General features: G+C 45.9%; 1 protein-coding gene across 3 annotated transcripts in view; it reads right to left on the bottom strand.

Moving 5' to 3' along the window:
- DDC (dopa decarboxylase) overlaps positions 1–23,500 on the bottom strand; it is a 108,933-nt gene that overhangs the window by 83,106 nt on the left and 2,327 nt on the right. For 2 of the 3 annotated variants that reach the window (XR_005724410.1, XM_040260225.1), the window contains exons 2-3: positions 4,930–5,158; positions 2,573–2,686 (exon numbers count right to left, since the gene is read on the bottom strand). Coding sequence is in view for 2 of the 3 variants with exons in the window: in XM_040260225.1 (XP_040116159.1) it covers positions 2,573–2,686; positions 4,930–5,130 (315 nt within the window). In the remaining variant the exon portion in view is untranslated. Of the gene's footprint in view, positions 1–2,572; positions 2,687–4,929; positions 5,159–14,404; positions 14,542–23,500 lie in introns of those variants that run through there. The other variant, XM_040260226.1, reaches the window with a different exon arrangement.

Below are 23,500 nucleotides of genomic sequence, written 5' to 3'. Positions count from 1 at the left end.
TCTGGACCCCAAGCTAGAGAGGAGCAATGAGGGAGGGAGCCGGAGCCAGGGATCGGGGGTAATGGGGGCACTGAAGCTGGGCGTTTAGGAACTCACAACTTCTTAGTTCCTGAGGCCGTTATTCGCACGAGTCCGGAGTTGAGTCTGCTCAGCTACTTAGCACAAGCAAGCAGGCACCCTGGGCCCAGGAGGCCGAGCTCAGACCCTGGCCTGGAGAGAGACCCTCAAACATGGGCAGCCTTGGGGTCCCTCACACACTCAGCAGGAGGCCTTTCTCTGGAGCGCTCTGCATGGAGGAAAGCCAGGAATCTTTCCTGTGGTGTTGGGCTGGGATCTTTCTAGGCCTTTTTACAAAAAAGTTTTTATTGGAGCATAGTTGATTTAGAATGTGGTGTTAGTTTCTGCTGTTCAGTTCAGTTGCTCAGTCGTGTCCGACTCTTTGCGACCCCATGAATCGCAGCATGCCAGGCCTCCCTGTCCATCACCATCTCCCAGAGTTCACTCAGACTCATGTCCACCGAGTCCGTGATGCCATCCAGACATCTCATCCTCGGTCGTCCCCTTCTCCTCCTGCCCCCAATCCCTCCCAGCATCAGAGTCTTTTCCAATGAGTCAACTCTTCACATGAGGTGACCAAAGTACTGGAGTTTCAGATTCAGCATCATTCCTTCCAAAGAAATCCCAAGGTTGATCTCCTTCAGAATGGACTGGTTGGATCTCCTTGCAGTCCAAGGGACTCTCAAGAATCTTCTCCAACACCACAGTTCAAAAGCATCAATTCTTTGGCGCTCAGCCTTCTTCATAGTCCAACTCTCACATCCATACATGACTACTGGAAAAAGCATAGCTTTGACTAGATGGACCTTTGTTGGCAAAGTAATGTCTCTGGTTTTGAATATACTATCTAGGTTGGTCATAACTTTTCTTCCAAGGAGTAAGCATCTTTTAATTTCATGGCTGCAGTCACCATCTGCAGTGATTTTGGAGTGCCAAAAAAATAAAGTCTGACACTGTTTCCACTGTTTCCCCATCTATTTCCCATGAAGTGATGGGACCGGAAGCCATGATCTTCGTTTTCTGAATGCTGAGCTTTAAGCCAACTTTTTTGCTCTCCTCTTTCACTTTCATCAAGAGGCTTTTTAGCTCCTCTTCGCTTTCTGCCCTAAGGGTGGTGTCATCTGCATATCTGAGGTGATTGATATTTCTCCTGGCAATCTTGATTCCAGCTTGTGTTTCTTCCAGCCCAGTATTTCTCATGATGTACTCTGCATATAAGTTAAATAAGCAAGGTGACAATATACAGCCTCTACGTACTTCTTTTCCTATTTGGAACCAGTCTGTTGTTCCATGTCCAGTTCTAACTGTTGCTTCCTGACCTGCATACAGATTTCTCAAGAGGCAGGTCAGCTGGTCTGGTATTCCCATCTCTTTCAGAATTTTCCACAGTTTATTGGGATCCACACAGTTAAAGGCTTTGGCATAGTTAATAAAGCAGAAATAGATGTTTTTCTGGAACTCTCTTGCTTTTTCCATGATCCAGCGGATGTTGGCAATTTGATCTCTGGTTCCTCTGCCTTTTCTAAAACCAGCTTGAACATCAGGGAGTTCACAGTTCACGTATTGCTGAAGCCTGGCTTGGAGAACTTTGAGCATTACTTTACTAGCATGTGAGATGAGTGCAATTGTGCGGTAGTTTGAGCATTCTACCTATATCCCCTTTCCTTTAGATTTTATTCCCGTATGGGTCATTACAGAATGTTACAGAGTTCCCTGTGTTGTATAGCAGGTTCTTATTAGTTATTCACTTAATATGTAGCAGTGTATACATGGTAATCCCCAGCTCCTAATTAATTCCTTCCCCCCTTACCCCCTGGTAAACACAAGTTTGTTTTCTATGTTTGTGATTCTAGTTCTGTTTTGTAGATAAGATCATCTGCACCATGTTTAAGATTCCGCCTATAAGTGATATCGTATGATGCCTGTCTTTGTCTGTCTGCCTTGCTTCACTTAGTATGATCACCTCTAGGTCCATCCACATTGCTGCAAATGGCTTTACTGCATTCTTTTTTATAGCTGAGTAATATTCCACTGTATATAAAGATGCCCCAGGGTTGGTGTGGAGGCAGGGCCGATCCCCTGCTCTCGGCAGCAGCACTTCTGCTGGGCTGGGTTCCCTCCTGGGACAGCATCCATAGCCAAGAACAGAGCGGGTGGGACCAGGGCAGTCATGTTTCTCAAGCTGCAGATGGTCTAGAAACCCCTCGTTCTGCTTGGGAGACATGCAGGTTCCCAGGCTTGGGCTGCAGAAACTCCAGGGCCTCTACTGTGGTTTGAATTCAAACCAAGCACCTCTAAACACACCTCTGTGCAGAACTGGCTTTTAGGTGTAGACAGACTCCCCCTCTGCTTCCCTGAACTCCAAATTCCCACACAAGTCCCCCTCTGCCCAGACCCAAGTCTCTCTCTTCTTCCCACAGGGGTGGCGCCACCTGCTCACTGCCTGAGTCCTGGCTGCATGTCCCACGTGGGAATCCCAGAACCCACCCCCCCACCCCCACCAACCCTCACTCACCCAGGAGAAGCCGATGCAGCCGATGGCCCCACACAGCATGTCCGCGAGCATGGCGGGGTACGAGCTGGCCGTGGGGAAGTAGGCGAAGAAGTAGGGACTGTGCCAGTGGGTCACCTGTGTGGGACACGGGCAGTCACTCGGGGCTGGGGGGCAGCCCTGCAGGCAGGAGCCAGGGTGCTTGGGTCTGCCACAGAGACTCAAGTCTCTATTAATAGAAAAACCTTGTTTTAAATTCTGGCCAGAAGTGTCAGCCAGGGGGCTGCCCCTGAGATCCCATCTCTTTGTGTTGAGATTGCTTTTCCTAAAACTGCTCCAAAAAATAGTCTTTATCAGAAAAGGAAAGAAAAAGAGAGAGATTTGATCTTTGAGGTTTCCTCAACCACCTACTCGGAGAAGGCAATGGCACCCCACTCCAATACTCTTGCCTGGAAAATCCCATGGATGGAGGAGCCTGGAAGGCTGCAGTCCATGGGGTTGCTGAGGGTCGGACATGAATGAATGACTTCACTTTCACTTTTCACTTTTCACTTTCATGCATTGGAGAAGGAAATGGCAACCCACCCCAGTGTTCTTGCCTGGAGAATCCCAGGGTGGGGGAGCCTGGTGGGCTGCCGTCTATGGTGCTGTCACACAGAGTCAGACACAGCTGAAGTGACTTAGCAGCAGCAGCCGCCTACTGCAGCTTCCTCACTCCCCTGTCCAATCCATTCCCAGCTAATGGAGTAGAAACTTCTGGGTTTGGCATCTCATGGAAACCCCATGAGATGGTACCTGGAGGTGGGGCCTTTGGGAGGTAAGGGGTTGGATGTGATGGAAAGGGTGGATCCTCTGCATGAAAGAAAGGCGGGGATGAGAACCTCCCAGGATCCGAATCTGCGGGAACCTTGACCTCGGATGCCCAGGCTTTGCTTCATGAGAAGAAGATGCACCTGTCCGAGCTGCCAGTGGTGGGGTGTGCCACTGCAGAGAGGCTGGGACAGCCCCGGGTCTGACACTTAACTGCACTCCTGGGAGGGATTTCATGCTGAGCGGCTTGTGACATTTGCACAACCTCTGGGCCGATGAGAACCAGAATCCTGTTCTCTGCTCAAAGCGCAAATGTCACAGGAACTCGTAGGAGGAGGAGAGTGGGGAGGCGCCCTGGGCTTAAGAGACCCATCAGGGAACCCCATGGCCGGGGGCGCCTCACCCGGAGTGTCAGGGTCTGAAATTCCAGGCCCTGGGCTCCTGCCTAGAGCTGAGGGGGTGAGGCTGAGGCTCTGAGACCCCTTCCACAGCAGTGACCGTGCCTTCAGGTGAGTCCAAGGAAAATCTCACTATGCAAGCATGAAGCTTCAGTGGAGTTTCCTTTGAACTTGAGCTGTCTGCTTCCCTGCAAGTGACTCTTGGGAGACGACTGTCCTGGGTGCTCCCCACATCTGTCTGCAGCCCCAAGTGTACCCCATATCCAGGCTCATGGACCAGACAAAGAGGCCCACTTTGGTGGTCCACGCTGCACAGTCTCAGATAAAATAAACATTTTTTCCGTGCACTGATCATACCTCTGCTGATTTAACTTATTTGAAACTAACCATCTCTCTCACATCCCAGGGTCTCAGGGCAGGGGACTGACCTTGTAACCGAGCAGGACCCTATGGGCTGGGAACAGATCCCTCCCCCATAGCCTTTGAGGTGGCTCCTCTCTGAAGTACCCAGTAACAGTATCTGACGTGCACTTCCTGAGTTGTTTTACAGATGATAAAACCCCCACCACATGGAAGAAGTCAGTTACTTGGTGACCATGAGCACATAGCTCTCAGCCTCTTGGCACCTGAGGACTGATCATGTGAACCCCTGTGATCCTACCCCGTGACCTCACCATCAACCAACAAGAGGAGGAGCTAGCTGATCACCACCCTGAGACGTTAACAATGCTTTCCGGAAACCCACCGGGAGTTCGGGTGTTTTGAACATTAGCTGTCCGGGACTCCTTGCTGGATGCCTGCAATAAATACTGCACTATCCTTCACCACAACCTGGTGTCAGCTGATTGGCTTTACTGCACAAGGGCAGTGGACCCAGGTTGGCTCAGTAATAACCTAGGCAGCTGGAGGGAAAATCATAGTCATCACCTTTGGAGCCCACACGATCTGGATTGCAGTCCTGCTTCCATCACTTACTAGCTGTGTGACCTTAGGCAGATCACTCAACCTCTCTGGGCTTCCGTTGTCTCAGCTATAAAAGAGAAATAACAAAGTTTCTCCCCAAGAAAATGACTGTGAGGATTAGGGCTAATGGCACAAGTGCATTGCCTGATACCCAACAGGTACTGAACTGACAGCTGCCCTCCCCTTCTTCAACCATGGATACAGGCTTACCCCCGGCATGATGATCTTCTCGACGTCCTCAATGATGGCCTCAAATGTCTCTGGCTCCTGCGGGGCGGTGGTGGGGATCAGGGTGCGCAGGTAGCCTGGACACACGTCAGGAAACACCTGACGCCCCTCGATGCCCTCCAGGTAGTCAGCCATGTAATCCACCATTTCCTTCCCCCGCCTGCGGAACTCGCTTGCATTCATGGTGACTGGCCTTCCTCAGACGCAAAAGCTGCACAGAGAGAAAAGAAATCAGTTGCGGATGTGACGATGCTTCACCTGTAGTGGAGTAGATCCAAGCCAACCACTGGGGCTGCCTGGGCAGAGAACCAAACACCCCACAGTCCACCTAGACTCCAAGTCAGGAACACTTTTCCATGTCCAGATGGGGTAGAAGTAACCCTGGATTTGGAGACTGTAGCAACGTACTTATTCTACTATTCACCAGCTACTCAGCCAGACACAATGCCACGTCTCTGTCTCATTTCTCTTTCTGTCTGTATCATGAAATGGACCAGGCACACATTTATTTTCATGGTCCATCGCAACTTTAATAACAAGCCTTGGTTTCCAAATAGTGCCTTATTCTTCATGGGCTGTGGGACAGAGACTCTCTGAGTCTCTCTTTATCTGAGAAAAGCAGATGACCATGCTGATCTTTCCGGAAGGTAGAAAGGCAGTCACATGGCCTGTGTCCAGCATGAGCAGAGCCTGGATAGGATAAGGCCCATCAGCAAGTCTTCTTTCTATATCTTGACTTTCTATATCATCACCAGATGGAACCACACTTCTGCATACAACCCACTTCTTTCCTCATCACATAATAACATCCAGATGACCCCAGTCCTCTGTGGCCGTAATAATCCATAAAGAGTCCATGAACTCTGAATTAGCAAACACCAGACCTTTCCCAGGGGAAATGCAAGGTTACATTTCTGTGCATTTCTAGTCACATTTTTATCAATCAGTCAATACATAATCTTTTTTCTGTGCCCTTTCATGTGTTAGTCGCTCAGTTGTGTCCAACTCTTTGAGACCCCACAGACTAGAGCCCACCAGGCTCCACTGTCCATGGAATTCTACTGGCAAGAGGAGGCAGCCATTCCCTTCTCCAAAGGGTCTTCCCAACCCAGGGACTGAACTGAGGTATTCCACATTGCAGGCAGATTCATCTGAGCCTCCAGGGAAGCCTCAAGAAAGCTGGAATTAGCTTTGATTTGTAACCAGGCCTATTGAATCCTACTACTATTGTCCAGAGACATTACCATTTGTCATTTGAAATCAGGCATGTATGCATGCTAAGTCACTTCAGTTGTGCTGGACTCTTTGCTGCCATAGGGACTATAGCCCACCAGGCTCCTCCGTTCATGGATTCTCCTGGCAAGAATATTGGAGTGGATTGCCATTTTTTTCTCTAGGGGACCTTCCCCACCCAGGAGTCAAACCCATGTCTTTATGTCTCCTGCATCGGCAGGCAGGTTCTTTACCACTGGCACCACCTGGGAAGCCCTATTTCCTTTTAAATACACTTTATTTAATACACGTTGGCCCCATTGGCTTTGAACTTCTGGCCAACAAATCTCTAACTCATGAATGTCGCTTATCTAATACATGTGTTTTCTCCCTAAGGCACCTCACAGCCTTCTTGCATGTAGGACTGTCAGCACTATATTTGGGGGCCATTTTTAATAGGTAACCAAGAATAACATAAAGACACAGCAGTAATTAGACCACTTGCTGAAGCAACTAGGCAGAGCATTGCCTTATTAGATTCTGCTGGCAACAAGCACCTTGGGCAATTTAAATTTCTTATCCTTTTATGTATGTGTGCCCAAGAATGATCATAAAGGCACCATTGTGGCGATAAATAATACAAATGAATTGTTGGAAACAGTTGCACCTGCATATAGAAAATCTATGAATAGTAAGCATGGGCTATATTTTCCAAACTGGAAATGTGAACCACACAAAGAAAGAAAAATATCCATCTAGAATCCCACCACTCAAAAATTCTGGCACACACCCTTCCACATTGTGTCTTATAAGAGACAATTGTATGCTAAGTCATGGAAACATTTCTTAATTCTAATAGTCCAAAGATTCATACAAGAAGATTAGTTTTCCTGTGGGGGTAAGTGTTGGGAGATGCTTCTACAAGCCACTGTATCTCACTGATGATCCTGAGATCATGTTCTCAGCACTTCTTCCACTGTTTCTCATCATCTGTGTTGCTTTTCTTTCTTTTTTTTTTTTTTGACAATTTTAATGTTAAATATATCAAGACAGGTTTTACTCAAGACTATTGCAATAGGAGAGGGAGGCTGTCTCCCAAATACAACATGGGTCAGTGGGGATTTCCAGAGACAGGTAGAGTTAGGAAGCAGATGGTACTTTACTAAGAATAGTTTGGCTGGGTGTCCAGGTGGAGGAAGAAGAGCTGAATTGTATCCCAAGGGTAGAAGCTTTCTTGATAAACCAACTTAGCATGATTTTCTGCTACAGCTGGGCTCAGCTCCCTGAGGTGCAAACCTGCACTCAGAAGCAGGCTCAGAGAAGCCTGGCTGAGTCTGGCTGAGGAGAGTGTGTCCGTAACGAGGAATCAGCCTGATGGTGCCTCTCCTCTCTTGGCCTTCTCTCCAAAGTTCTCTGTTCAGATATCCTCTGTGAATAGTATAGAAGACACCCATGGAAGGTTCCAGGCTCCATCAAGGTTACTGACTGGGTCAAACCTCCACATCCAAATGATTGTTTGGGGATACATTTATCACATACTGAAAACATGAGTGACGGTGACTGGATATGATGTAGGATTTGATTCTAAATTTCAGCAACAGCAAAGGCTAAAATAATAGTATGAGAAACACCAAACCGAGTCTTTGAGTTTCCACTGCACCTTTGTGTTTCATAGGCTGCAGGTCAAGGGAGCTTATCCAAAATATCGTGGCCAGAATTTCCAAAGGCTCTTAGTGCGAAGCCATGAAGCCTTCCTTATATATACACTTTCAGGTTCATAATTCCTTGGGCCTGAAGGCTTCTAAATTTATTTTTCAGTTGGAACAACTCTGATTACGTCAAATGTCACACATAGAGTAAAACTAGGTTTTACTTCCAATTGACGTATTTTAAATTGACTTGATTCAAATTCAACCAAAATTGCATCAAAGAGCTGATCTTTTTGCTAGCTTGTTTTCTTTCACAAAGTAATTATGAGTACATTTCCCAGGCTGACAAATAACTTTTCTATTGCTTGATTTCTCCCAATTGCATAGTGTTCCGCAGGGTAAATGTGCTGTATTCACAGCGTACATCACTATTGTTGAATATCTACATCATCTCTGGTTATCACCTATGTTAGTGGGGACAGCTGGTGTAACCTAACGGCCAACCCTGCATCATAAAGAACTAAAAGACTCTGCACAGCATGACATAGATGCCACTGAGGTTTCATTTCCCTCAACTGAAAACAAACACCATACTAAAGCTCTATCTCAAATAATTCTTATGATTATTAGATAAGTACATGGGAACAGCTGGGGAAAAGAGGCACAAAATAAGCCTTCAATACACGTTGTTAGATTTTCTATAAAGCACTGAAATATACAACCTCAATCTTTTGTTTCTTCACAGTTTGTTTTGTGTCAACATTTTCTTAAGAAAAGCATTTATTCTATAATTTCTTTAGGACACATTATTATAGAGATACATATTTTGTGTGCACGTTCAGTCATTCCATCATGAGAGAGTCATTCCACTCTCTGCCACCCCATGACTGTGGCCCGCCAGGCTCCTCTGTCCATGGGATTTCCCAGGCAAGAGTACTGGAGAGAGTTGCCATTTCCTCCTCCAGGGGATCTTCCCGACCCAGGGATGGAACCCAAGTCTCCTATATCTCCTGTGTCCATTGCCAAGTGGATTCCTTACCACTGGGCCACCTGGTTAAAATTATATGGCCAGACTTGTCCCCAGAAAATATTTTTGCCAAATTACTCACTCACAGGGACTGTATAAAAACTCTAGATTTGCCACACAATAGCAAACACTGGGCTTGAGATACATTTTAAGCTTTGTCAGTCAGGCAAAGTTTCATGAATTCCTTTCACTCTGAAGACAAATAGTTTTCTCACATGACTTTGGATAGTGGTGTGAGATTTCTTTTCTTGGATTTTCTTTTAATGAACTGCTTGTTCATTACATTTTTTTCTACTAGGATGTTAGACGTTTTCTTATTTAATTGCAAGAGCACTAATATAATAAATAATTGCACCCTATAATAAATACTTGTATCCTATGTGTGATATATTTTGCAGACATTTTCCTCACTTTTATTTGATCTAGCTTTGCCTTTAATTTTATTCTGACCTATAAGAATTCTAATGTATTCAGATCTCAGGATATGTTTCTTTGTGATTTGTTCCTTGTGCAAGACTATTAAAAAAGGCTTCTTAGAGTAAATATTCGCACAACCTCTATTTGCCCTACTAAGGCTCCAGGGATGCTCTAAGGCTTCAGAAGGATGCTTGGGTTCCCGGAGTTTCAGCCGCTGTCTTCTAACAGAAATACATGAGTATGGATGGCCAAATGGGAGGTCTTGGGAAAAATAAACTGACAGACACACCAACTTGCCCTTCCAAAGAAATATTCCCAGTCAAATTGTAAGATAAGACCTGATTATTATTTTCTAATCATTTTGTCCTTTATTTGCCAATTCTTTCCCACAAAGACTTTTCCAGAAGACTTTTAGTACAAAGTCACAGAGAATCTTGTGTTCATTGTGGAGCTGTTTGCTATCTCATGCCCTCAAGCTGAGCAAATATTGGCTGGAAGATGTAGGCGATGATAAAGGTTATGACTGATGCCTTTCCAGGCCTTGGAACGGTGGCTGTTGACATCATCTGGTCACAGCCGCAGCCTGGTGGTGAGCCCCACCTGCTCAAGGCCATGCGAACCTCTGCAGGCCCCCAGGCCTCCTGACTGACCCGAAGGCCATTCGCTTTTGTATTGCATCATTTCACTGACATCCCCTGCTAATTTCAGGCTTCTCTAAGCAGAGTCCTCAACTCTTTATTTTGGTTTATCAGGACCAATCAGACCCTGGACCACAGTAAGTACCGTGACTGTTTTCTGAATGAGGAACAAAAAAATGAATGAAGGAAGATCTTTTTGTCCTCTGAACATTTTCTTTCTGACATATTAGATCCTACTCTCTACCTTTAAGACAACCATAAACCAGCTCATCGTGTACCTGCCACAAAAACAGGAGATATTTTGCCCTTTCCCCAGGGAATCCTGACCCTTCTCCCAGACTCCTGTGTACAGTTCACACTGAGCCTTTAACCCTGCAAGTTCAGAACTGACCTGGTTTCCCCAGTGTTGCACCCAGAAGTTCATCTTGGATTTGAGCTACCCTCTGCTCTGGCCCCAGCAGTCCTTGTGGTCCTAGTTGAAACTATTCCCCTTCCTGGACCCCTGGAATTCTACCTTTGCCACAGGGGTTCGGAGAGAGCTAGGCTCTCCAGCCAATTGTTCCCTGGCAGTGGGGGTTGGGTGGGCCCTGTGCAGAGCTTACATGGTGACTGCATAGCCAGCTCTGAACACACAGGGCCAGCCACGCCTACTGCACAGGGGTCTGAGTACTGGCCATGCCGCTGGGCAGAAGACCGGAACCAAGGTGCTTTGCATCTGTCCATGGTCCTGCCGGTGGATTCAGACAAACCTTGGTCATGGTTTCAAACCCTGGGCCAGCGGACTCAGAATGCTGCTGTGCAGTATCTCGCTGCCCGATTACAATGGGCTAAACCAAGACTCCAGAGGTCGTGGAGCCAGCCGGTTTAGCCCGTTGTAATCAGGCAGCGAGATGCTGCAGGCGCAGGACACTGCAATTCTGACTCAGAATGCTGGCTGGGTCTGGCATTTATGCATCCTTATGTTAGGAAAGAAGCAGGTCAGATCATCACGGGGTCAGACAGAATGCCAGGGAAGCAGGAAAGAAATGGAGGGTGAGGAGAGAGCGTGCCCGCCCTGGATGCAGATCAAACTTAGAGAGGAAAGCCTCGCTCCTCTAACGTGAGAATCTCACATCTGTTTCTGATTCAGTCCCTGCTTAATGAACAGTCCCCATCTTAGTATTTTCCTGGCCAGAAACTCTTTATGAGAAGGAGACACAAAGAAATTTACAGCACGATTTTCAATCTTACTCTCATGGGAAGATACTGATTCCACTCACACTCTTGCAGACGGGTTGGGATGGAATAGAAAGCTGGCTGAAAAACTCACAATTTTAGCAACTTCAAAAGTAGAGAATTATTGGTGACATCTAACCAGTTAATAGTGTTCTAATTTATCCCTGAGCTCAGACCATTCAAACAGCTGTCATCAGAATATGTGGGTCGTTTAGTAGCCTCTTACCACTTATTTTCCCCGTAAGCCTAATGACACTGTGTGTAATTACATTAATATCGTGCACATATGCACCTTATCAATACCTGCCGATTTCAAAGTGTCACATCCCACATTAATTGCACGTTGTTGGCTGTTGTGAACAGCACTGCTGTGGGGAAAGCAGCCGTGAGCTACCCACCACGGGGCCAAGCACTTCTCCCCTGTTGAATCTGTGCCTCAAAGACACTCATTCCCAATGGGATTCAAAGGTGTGAGTTTTACAGTTCTTTGGCATGTTGCCAAATTTCTTTCCAGAAAAACAAGAATGAAAAAAATAATGTCACCCATCAGGCTTGGTAGGCATGAACACGCCATTCCTGCTAGCTTTTCTAATTAAGTTTAAAGTTTTCAAATTTAAGCTTCAAATTAACCTTAAAATTTTCATCGTTTTCACTCCCGCGTACTCTTCTAGGATATCCACATAAGAACCATCAGTCATTTTAATCTGAACTTTCCTCTTCTGTTTCCATTTTAATTTAGTGTCAAACTAGACCTCTTCCCCTTTAACTTTTTTCCTTATTTTTTTTTCTCAATCCTTCACCCTGCCCCCTTCTCTTATTCTCTTGGAGTCACATTAATAATTGATAAAAGGTCACAACCTTCTGCCTTTTTTATAGACTTGAGACGATGTTCTAGCTGGCTGCTTATTTTCATAACAGGCAGGACGCCTTGTGACTACAATACATATTGACTTCCCAGCTAGAATAAACACCTGCCACCTGCCACTGTGCATGTAGGCAGTATCTCTGGCACAAGCTTTACGAAGTCCCCACTTTCTTCTACAGATTGGGTCAGGAGTAAACGCTGACTTTCTAAATTCACTGTGCACACTCACTCCTTGGGCACGGGGGCAGGTCTGCCACCACCGCTCAAAGCCTGCAACTGAGGGTCCCCCCAAGTCAAATCCTGGAAACAAATGCCACTTGGTGGCTACATCCTATGTCCCAAGAAAACAAAGGAATCGGTGTTGCCTGGCCTTCTGCTGAGCTCGTTGGACGCCTCACCTCATTCACACTCTCAGCACTCCAGCCAGTACTAACACTGCCACCTTTCTAGGGCTCTGAAGGGCGGATGCTCTTGCCGAGGCCACAGAGCTGGTGACAGGAGCAGCTGGGCTGGCATTTCTGACCCTGAAGCCAGCCTCCTCCTGACCCCTGAGGCCGGACAGCCACACACACACACCCGGGCTGTCTGCCACCTACGTTCTCACGTAGCCTGAGTCAGAGTGCTCATCCCTAGGAGCTCCCACCTGGGCTGGGGATGCACGTCAGTGTGGTCTGGGTCCCGCCTGGTCACCAGAAGATGCTCCAGATGAGGGCACTGGCCCCAACCTGCGCTGGTCCCAACACAACAGAAACAGGCAGAGGCTGAACGACCCGGCAGAAGCACTTCCCCACCCAGCTTCTCCAAACCCTGACAAATGCCCAATGGGGACCGTCCAAAGCCTTGGGTAGCCCTTCACCTCTGCCCTAAATCTCCACAGCAGTTCCGCAAGGCAGCAAAATTATCCCCACTCTTGAGATGAGGAGAAGGGCTCAGGGAAGCAGGTGGCTGGACTAAGCCCCTCAGCTCATCAGCGGTTTCACACGTGGTCTGTGAGCTCAGAAGGCCATCCAATGCCCTTTGGCCTGGGGTCCCCCACACCCCTCACTTACAGGGAACCTCGCTGCATGCAGAGCACAGGGGGACGTTAACCTTTCCTCTGAGACCGTGTGCCCATCACTGTCCTCCTGCGCCCCGAGCGTCCTCCTTCAGAAATGCTGGAGATCCGACAGACTGAGGACAGCTTTTCTGAAATATGGAGGGAGTCAAATCTCCTGCTGTCTCTCCCCAAACTTGCTACCAGACTCAGATGAAGAGTCAACAGGGTAAGACCTTCAGAATAAACATCATGAAGAGGGGAAAGTGTAAATAAACTGCCCAGCTATTTATTTGAATTCGTGGAGGTTTAAGGAAATGGCAACCCTCTCCAGTACTCTTGCCTGGAGAAGCCCATGGACCGAGGAGCCTGTTGGACTAAAGTCCATGTGGTTGCAAAGAGTCAGACACAACTGAGTGGCTAACACTTTCACAAAGGGATTTTGTTTTATTTTCATCATTGTAAGCAAACCGCCAGCCCACCTGCCATGGACCTGGGAGAGACAGAGAGGCTGCTGTGAATGTCACAATTTTTTTTCAGAAAACACTCAGATTCTCCTCATCTTGCCTATGTCTTAACCATTCCAGGGTGACCACTGTCCTGGCTGCTTTTTATGTGGCAATGGTCCCCTCTGTTTTTGGTTCTGTCTCAGCAGAAAAACACTGCTATTTAAATAAGAAATCAACTGTAAAGACCCAACTCTTGGAGCCTGTGAGAGAAATAGGATGAAGGGGAAAAGCCAAGTCACCTGCTTGAATTTCCCTTGAAAACAGGAGAAAATAACATACCCTGAGCAGATGGTTCCCTCACCAGCATTAGAATCCCCCCATTTTCCCACCTGCGTTTACTTACTTGCTTATTAGTAATATAGATCACATTAATGACCACCTACTGTGTACTTAGCCCTTTGTAAACATCGGACCCAATTGATTTTTCCAAGCATCCTGCGGGAGGATGCCCTTCACAGCGGAGAACAAGAGGGGTCCATATTCTCCCCAGGTCTCCATCTCCTGGCCTCTGTGCGCTTCCGATGCACCACGAACCAGCCTGAGAAATAATTTCTACTCTCTCTGTTCTGTTGCTATTATGGCTCAGAGATCATGGGCTAAAAATTATCAGAAGTTTCTGATTCTTTATCTCACCTGTTGCTTAAACATGCCACGCACAAAAGCAGGGAACTTAGATTGGCACCAATCTTCTCAAAAAGTTCCGGTAGCCTGCCACACCTGCACACAGCTGATGCACCCCTCCCAGCTGGCCAGAGGAGATCCACCCAGCTGCAATCAACAGGCGAACCTCCCATCCCCAGGGTCCCCAAAATTAAGGGGCCCTGGCACCAGGAACTGGCTTCCCCTCTGAGTCTGGTCCCCCCAGGCTATGAGGACAAAGAGCGGTACTCACAGGCAGCCCGAAGTGCTTGCTCTCTGTCTCTCCCTCTCTCTCTCCTCCTTGGTGACAGTTAAAAGGCACAGAGGATGGAATTGCCATTTATGTAGACAGAGTGTCCGCCTCCCCAAAGCCAATCAGAGCAGCTCGCTCTGATTATTTACTCCGCAGCATCTCCCCCACACCCCGCCCTCCTGCTCCCCACCCTCTGCAGGATGTGAGGGTCTCTCAGGGCAGAGCAGGGACCAGGGACAGCGGAGCCTGCAGGGCCTGGGAGAGGGGAGGGCAAGAAGACAAGGAAAGGTGCTCAGGGTCCCAGGGCCCTGTATGGGACCCAGACCGGGGCCAGTTCTTCTGGAGTCTCCCCAGGCAACCTATAATCCACAGAAGGCCCCTGGCTTTCCCAAGGGGCAAAGAAAGGCCGGCCTGGGCAAGGCAAGTGAGAGGACTTGCCCTGCGTCAGTGCTGTACCTGCTTGGGGCCACCAGGACCCACTGTGCTGTGCAGGGGACTGCCCTGGCCACAGGAGGCTGCAAGGGCCAAGCCCAGGAGCCCAGATGGAGAAACAGAGGAAGAGGCAGGCAAGGATTTGAATCCAGGTTCATCAGATTCAACGTCCTGTTCTTTTACCCCTGAAGCTGATCAGCATTCAAATCAGGGATTTCTTCAAACTTGGGCTTCCCATCTCATCCACCTCACTGCTCAGGCGGATCCAGGCCTTATGGAGCAGGGCTCCTTCCTCAGTTAAGGAGGGCTTAGGTCCCAAGGGCCTGGGTCACCTAGGCCAGAGCCCACCTTGGCCGGAGCTTCCCCTGCTCCCGCCATCCACGCTCTTACGGCACACATGCTCAGGCATACATACACACACGTATACTACCCAGGGCACACATACAAATGCCATACACACAGGTACACACAGACACAGCCATGCACACACACACCATCACAAACATATACACACGTGGCATGCGGTGCAGCCAGGAGCTGGGAACTCCGCACAGACCACAGACAGCCATTCCCCCTTGACTTTAATGACACAGCATCTGCTCAAAAGGGCATCTGCTTGCTGGGTTCTGAGCAGGCTGGGGCCAAGGCGGTGGGCGGGGCCAAGGCTGGGGCGGGGCCAAGGCAGGGCCGGTGGGCGGGTCGGAGGGCGGGGCCTGCAGGGACCCGGCCGCTCTGCGCAGCTTCCTCCCCCACTCCGCCCTGCTCTGAGTGCAGGGATCAGACCTCAGGGTGCTGTGCCAACTGAGCTCGGAACCACCTCGCCAGGAGCCACAGAGGATCTGGTCTCCCGGCCCCGCTCTGTACGACTGGAGGCCGGGAAGGGAGGGGGAAAGCTGGACGGGATGGCTGGAAAGCTTGGCTCCAGCGGGATCTGCACACGGTGCCCGCTGAGCCGGGAGGCTGGCCCAGCGCAGACTCTTGTGAATCCTGTATCACCGTGGAGGCTTGAGTGGAGGGATCCAGATGTGATGACCGACCTCTGCGAGAGGGCGCCGTGAGACCAGAGTGAAACCTCCTGTTTCAGAGTGACTGCAATAACGCTATATTTAGCATTTAAAAGGTTTCTTGTACAGGCGGTTTTTTTTTTTTTTTTTACACAGAATCACTCAGTCCCTCAAAACTCCCATAAGAAGGTAAACATGGTCACATGGTCATCACCCCCAGTTTATAGATAAGGAAATGGAGGCCCAGAGAGGCTCAGAAATTTGTCCAGGGTCACACAGCTAGCACATGTGACCTAGCCGGGCATCCTTCACCAGGCAGGCTGGGCACTGCCAGATGAGCTTGCTGTGTGGCAGCCCAGGAGTGGATGCAGATGGTGAGTGAAGAAGCCGAGAAAGCCACAGTGGCCGGTTGTGACCAGGGCTAAGAAGCCAAGCCTGTGGGAAGGGAACCGCCCAGAAGGGAGCCCCAGCCTGGGGCCTGACTGCTCTTGGAGGGCGTTTCCAGTCACTGAAGTCTTTGAGGCTGAGAAATGTTGTTCCTGAGGGCTTAAATGTTCCACCAACTGTTGCTTGGAGAGTAAATTTTAGGGAAGAGAATACATAGATATGAATTGATTTGGAAGGTAGAAACAAGAATTTTTGACTCAGTGGACATCCGATTGAGTAAACCCCAGGAGAGGTGAAGGACAGGGAAGCCTGGCGTGCTGCAGTCCATGGGGTCGCAAAGAGTCGGACACAACTGAGCAACTCAATAACAACAAGAAACAAGAAGATAAGAAGTTTCCTGAAGATGCAGCGCAGGCTTGAGACATCAGGCCCCAGGTCTGAGCTTGGACCTGCTTCTCACCCTGCTGGTAACCTGGGTGGCTTCTTCCCCGTCCCAGCAAGCTCTGACTCAGTCAGGAACAGGACACTAGAATGGCCGTAACAAAATCCTACAAAAGGTGTGTAAGACTTGTATGAAGAAACAAAAAAGCTCATAGGAGGACACTCAAGAAGACCTAAATAAGTGGAAACAAATGGCTGTTCACCGGTAAGAACACTCCACATTGTAAATATTTCCACTTTACTTAAACTGATTAACAAATTCAATAGCACTTTAATCAAAATCCCACCCAGATATTTGACTCTAAAATATGAATGGAAAAGCATAAGTCTGAGAATGACCAGCATGTTCTTGCTCTACTCTTATCAAGACAGATGAAGCTGCAGAACTGTAACAGTTTTGATATAAGGATAGGCGTCTGGCAAAGCTAACAGAATAGAGAGCCCAGGAAAAAATGCCACAAAAATTTAGAAAATAAACTTCTGGAATTGCAAATCAATAGAGTAAGGTTAAACTATTAAATGGTTCTAGAACAGTTGGTTGGCTGCTTGGAAAAAAAATGAATCCGTTTCTCACTCTATATACAAAAATAAATTCCTGATAGATTAAATTCTTAACCGTTAAGGCAAACTTCTTAGGACAATAGAGAAAAATAGACATATTTTTATGAATGTAAAAGAAAAATAGTTCTTAAATGGTTTCCTTAATCAGCTAACCATAAAACCCTGACAAATCTGATTATGTTACTGTTAAAAATATCTGTTCTTCAAACTACATAACCAGGAAGACAACCTGTAGAGTGGAGGAAAGGATTTGAAATGCGTATCACTAATGATGGGTTTAGAAATATTCATTTGAAAATAACTTTTCAGTGAAAGAACACAATTCAGTAGAAACACAACATTTATCAGAAATGGAAACAAAATATTTCGTAAATATGTAAAAAAGTGGTTTTTCTTGTTCATAATCCAAGAAAAGAGCTGTTTATTGCCAACATATGGAATTGCAATTGATTTTGTGTTTGACTTTTTTCTGAATATTCTCAGAATTTTCAATAATTTGTTGATTCAGGTGGATTTCGATGTAATCAGTTGTATCGTCTGTGAATCGTGAAAATGTTCTTTCTAGTTCTTTTACATATTTGTTTTTCTTGTCTCATTGCACTGTCCTGGACTGCACTGTCCCACATCAGAGATATGAACCATATCTGGCTACTGAGCTCTCGAAGTGCAGCCGGGGCTCCTGCGGAAATGAATGCTTCTGTTAACGTTATTTAATAATTTAAATTTAAATCTAAAAACTGAAGCAATGTGGAAATTTTCCCCACTACACAATTTGAATGCAGGGCTACGTTTCACTTTGTTGTTTTAACTAAAATATTCTACTCTAGTGCACACATATTTTTAATTTTGCTAATGTGACTGCTAGAAAACTTAACTTAAAATTCTGTATGTGCCTGTCACTGTTCTAGGTAGGGCCTTTGAGGCAGTATTAATAGAGGCAGTGGTGGTGAACATTTCATCCCATTGACTTTAAAAGGACCATTTGTAACATTGCGCTATTCACACCCAGGTTTTATCAGATAGTCTTTTTTAAAAAAATTTTGTTGGCCACACTGCATGGAAGGATATTGTTCCACAACCAGGGATTGAACCTGTTCCCCTGCATTTGAAGTGTGAGTCTTAACCACTGGACTGCCAGGGAAGTCCCTGGATATTCTTTATTAGATGATTTCTTCTATTCCTATTTTAAAAATAAATAGATGTCTAATTTTATCAAAATATTTTCTGCACCCAAAGTAAAAAGCCCTGTGGTTTTCCGGCTCTGAATTGTTAAGTGATGAGTCACATTAATAAATTTTCTAATTTTTAAATATCTTTTTAGTCTTGGGATAAAACTGTGCTGCATTAACATTTTGTATAGAATTTTTTCTCTAGTTTTAGTGTCAGATTCTGTGGTCTCACAGACTGATCTGAAGGTAATTTCTTCTTTTTTGATTCTCTGAAACAGTCATATAATTTTGAAATTTGGAATTTTGCAGTCACTAAAAGAGTGTAAGAAATCATACATAAAATCATTTGCCCCTCCCCTTCATTTCTGAAGGAAATATTTTTAATGTCAATTTATTTTTAGTATAGGACTCTTCAGGATTTCTATTTCTCCATGAACCCAATTTGATATTATTTCATCAGTTTTTTAGATTTAATGACAAGAATTCTTTTTTATGATACAGTCATTAGCTTCTTAGTTTGTTGGATTTATAATTATATCCCCTTTTATTACTGTATTATTTATCTACTCCTGTCTCTTTTTGTCTTTAGCTAATATTACCCAAACTGTGTCTGTCGTACTAGTTTTTTAAAAAAACAAAACCCTTGGGCTTTGTTGATCCTCTTTCGTTTACATTTATTTGTTTTTCACTGATTTATCTCCTTTGTCTTTATTATTGCCTGCATGCAGTGATCTTTATCTTGTTGTTCTTTTCCTAACTTCTTTAGTTGAGGGATTACCTCATTATTTTTTTTGCCCTTTTTACTTTCTAATATAAACATTTAAAGCTATTTGCTTTCTTCTATGTGCTGCTTTCAATACCTAGTTCAAGATTTAAAAATAGTATATTTCCTTATCACTTATTTCCAATTCAGTTCAGTTCAGTTGCTCGGTCGTGTCCGACTCTTTGCAACCCCATGAATCACAGCACGCCAGACCTTGCTGTCCATCACCAACTCCCAGAGTTTACTCAAACTCATGTCCATTGAGTCAGTGATGCCATCCAGCCATCTCATCCTCTGTCGTCCCCTTCTCCTCCTGCCCCCAATCCCTCCCAGCATCAGAGTCTTTCCAGTGAGTCAACTCTTTGCATGAGGTGGCCAAAGTATTGGAGTTTCAGCTTCAGCATCAGTCCTTCCAATGAACACCCAGGACTGATCTCCTTTAGAATGGACTGGTTGGATCTCCTTGCAGTCCAAGGGACTCTCAAGAGTCTTCTCCAACACCACAGTTCAAAAGCATCAATTCTTCGGTGCTCAGCTTTCTTCACAGTCCAACTTTCACATCCATACATGACCACTGAAAAAACCATAGCCTTGACAAGATGGACCTTTTGTTGGCAAAGTAATGCCTCTGCTTTTGAACATGCTATCTAGGTTGGTCATAACTTTCCTTCCAAAGAGTAAGTGTCTTTTAATGTCATGGCTGCAGTAACCATCTGCAGTGATTTTGGAGCCCCCCAAAATGAAGTCTGACACTGTTTCCACTGTTTCCCAATCTATTTCCTATGACGTGATGGGACCAGATGCCATGATCTTCATTTTCTGAATGTTGAGCTTTAAGCCAACTTTTTCGCTCTCCTCTTTCACTTTCATCAAGAGGCTTCTTAGTTCCTCTTCACTTTCTGCCATAAGGGTGGTGTCACCTGCATATCTGAGGTTACTGATATTTCTCCCGGCAATCTTGATTCCAGCTTGTGCTTCTTCCAGTCCAGCATTTCTCATGATGGGCTCTGCATATAAGTTAAATAAGCAGGATGAGGTACTCCTTTTCCTATTTGGAACCAGTCTATTGATTCGTGTTCAGTTCTAACTGTTGCTTCCTGACCTGCATACAGATTTCTCAAGAGGCAGGTCAGGTGGTCTGGTATTCCCATCTCTTAAAGAATTTTCCACCGTTTATTGTGATCCACACAGTCAAAGGCTTTGGCATAGTCAATAAAGCAGAAATAGATGTTTTTCTGGAACTTTCTTGCTTTTTCAATGATCCAGAGGATGTTGGCAATTTGATCTCTGGTTCCTTTGCCTTTTCTAAAACCAGCTGGAACATCTGGAAGTTCATGCTTCACATATTGCTGAAGCTTGGCTTGGAGAATTTTGAACATTACTAGTGTTTGAGATGAGTGCAATTGTGTGGTAGTTTGAGCATTCTTTGGCATTGCCTTTCTTTGGGATTGGAATGAAAACTGACCTTTTCCAGTCCTGTGGCCACTGCTGAGTTTCCAAATTTGCTGGCATATTGAGTGCAGCACTTTCACAGCATCATCTTTCAGCATTTGAAATAGCTCCACTGGAATTCCATCACCTCCACTAGCTTTGTTCGTAGTGATGCTTCCTAAGGCCCACTTGACTTCACATTCCAGGATGTCTGGCTCTAGATGAGTGATCACATCATCATGATTATCTGGGTCATGAAGATCGTTGTTGTACAGTTCTTCTGCGTCTTCTTGCCACCTCTTAATATCTTCTGTTTCTGTTGGGTCCATACCATTTCTGTCCTTTATCAAGCCCATCTTTGCATGAAATGTTCCCTTGGTATCCCTAATTTTCTTGAAGTGATCTCTAGTCTTTCCCATTCTGTTGTTCTCCTCTATTTCTTTGCATTGTTTGCTGAGGAAGGCTTTCTTATCTCTCCTTGCTATTCTTTGGAACTCGGCATTCAGATGCTTATATCTTTCCTTTTCTCCTTTGCTTTTCACTTCTCTTCTTTTCACAGCTATTTGTAAGGCCTCCCCAGACAGCCATTTTGCTTTTTTGCATTTCTTTTCCATGGGGATGGTCTTGATCCCTGTCTCCTGTACAATGTCATGAAGCTCCGTCCATAGTTTATCAGGCACTCTGTCTATCAGATCTAGTCCCTTAAATCTATTTCTCACTTCCATTGTATAATCATAAGGAATTTGATTTAGTTCATACCTGAATGGTCTAGTGGTTTTCCCTACTTTCTTCAATTTAAGTCTCAGTTCAGTTCAGTCACTCAGTCGTGTCCGACTCTTTGCGACCCCATGAATCGCAGCATGCCAGGCCTCCCTGTCCATCACCAACTCCCAGAGTTCACTCACACTCACGTCCATCGAGTCCGTGATGCCATCCAGCCATCTCATCCTCTGTCGTCCCCTTCTCCTCCTGCCCCCAATCCCTCCCAGCATCAGAGTCTTTTCCAATGAGTCAACTCTTCTCATGAGGTGGCCAAAGTACTGGAGCTTCAGCTTTAGCATCATTCCTTCCAAAGAAATCCCAGGGCTGATCTCCTTCAGAATGGACTGGTTGGATCTCCTTGCAGTCCAAGGGACTCTCAAGAGTCTTCTCCAACACCACAGTTCAAAAGCATCAATTCTTTGGCACTCTGCCTTCTTCACATCCAACTCTCACATCCATACATGACCACTGGAAAAACCATAGCCTTGACTAGACGGACCTTAGTCGGCAAAGTAAGGTCTCTGTTTTTGAATAGGCTATCTATGTTGGTCATAACTTTTCTTCCAAGGGGTAAGCGTCTTTTAATGTCATGGCTGCAGTAACCATCTGCAGTGATTTTGGAGCCCAAAAAAATAAAGTCTGACACTGTTTCCAGTTTCCCCATCTATTTCCCATGAAGTGATGGGACCGGATGCCATGATCTTAGTTTTCTGAATGTTGAGCTTTAAGCCAACTTTTTCACTCTCCTCTTTCACTTTCATCAAGAGGCTTTTTAGCTCCTCTTCACTTTCTGCCATAAGGGTGGTGTCATCTGCATATCTGAGGTTATTGATATTTCTCCCAGCAATCTTGATTCCAGCTGGTACGTCTTCCAGTCCAGCGTTTCTCATGATGTACTCTGCATATAAGTGAAATAAGCAGGGTGACAATATACAGTCTAAATTTAGACAATTTAAGTCTAAATTTGGCAATAAAGAGTTCATGATCTGAGCCACAGTCAGCTCCTGGTCTTGTTTTTGCTGACTGTATAGAGCTTCTCCATCTTTGGCTGCAAAGAATATAATCAATCTAATTTCAGTGTTGACCATTTGGTGATGTCCATGTGTGGAGTCTTCTCTTGTGTTGTTGGAAGAAAGTGTTTGCTATGACCAGTGCGTTCTCTTGGCAAAACTCTATTAGTCTTTGCCCTGCTTCGTTCCGTATTCCAAGGGCAAATTTGCCTGTTACTCCAGGTGTTTCTTGACTTCTCACTTTTGCATTCCAGTCCCCTATAATGAAAAGGACATCTTTTTTGGGTCTTAGTTCTAAAAGGTCTTGTAGGTCTTCATAGAACCATTCAACTTCAGCTTCTTCGGCATTACTGGTTGGGACATAGGCTTAGATTACCGTGATATTGAATGGTTTGCCTTGGAAACAAACAGAGATTATTCTGTCGTTTTTGAGATTGCATCCAAGTACTGCATTTCGGACTCTTTTGTTGACCATGATGACTACTCCATTTCTTCTAAGGGATTACTGCCTGCAGTAGTAGATATAATGGTCATCTGAGTTAAGTTTACCCATTCCAGTCCATTTTAGTTCGCTGATTCCTAGAATGTCAACATTCACACTTGCCATCTCCTGTTTGACCACTTCCAATTTGCCTTGATTCATGGACCTGACATTCCAGGTTCCTATGCAATATTGCTCTTTACAGCATTGGACCTTGCCTCTATCACCAGTCACATCCACAGCTGGGTATTGTTTTTGCTTTGGCTCCATCCCTTCATTCTTTCTGGAGTTATTTCTCCACTGATCTCCAGTAGCATATTAGGAACCTACTGACCTGGGAAGTTCCTCTTTCAGTATCCTATCATTTTGCCTTTTCATACTGTTCATGGGGTTCTCAAGGCAAGAATACTGAAGTGGTTTGCCATTCCCTTCTCCAGGGGACCACATTCTGTCAGACCTCTCCACCATGACCCGTCCATCTTGGGTGGCCCCACATGGCATGGCTTATTTTCATTGAGTTAGACAAGGCTGTGGTCCGTGTGATCAGATTGACTAGTTTTCTGTGATTATGGTTTCAGTGTGTCTGCCCTCTGATGCCCTCTCGCAACACCTACTGTCTTACTTGGGTTTCTTTTACCTTGGTCAAAGGTATCTC

The sequence above is a fragment of the Oryx dammah genome, unplaced genomic scaffold (genome assembly GCF_014754425.2).
Source record: "Oryx dammah isolate SB20612 unplaced genomic scaffold, SCBI_Odam_1.1 HiC_scaffold_18, whole genome shotgun sequence".
Lineage (NCBI taxonomy): Eukaryota > Metazoa > Chordata > Mammalia > Artiodactyla > Bovidae > Oryx > Oryx dammah.
Note: the sequence above shows the minus strand (reverse complement) of the source record. Positions and strands in the feature narration are given on the sequence as shown.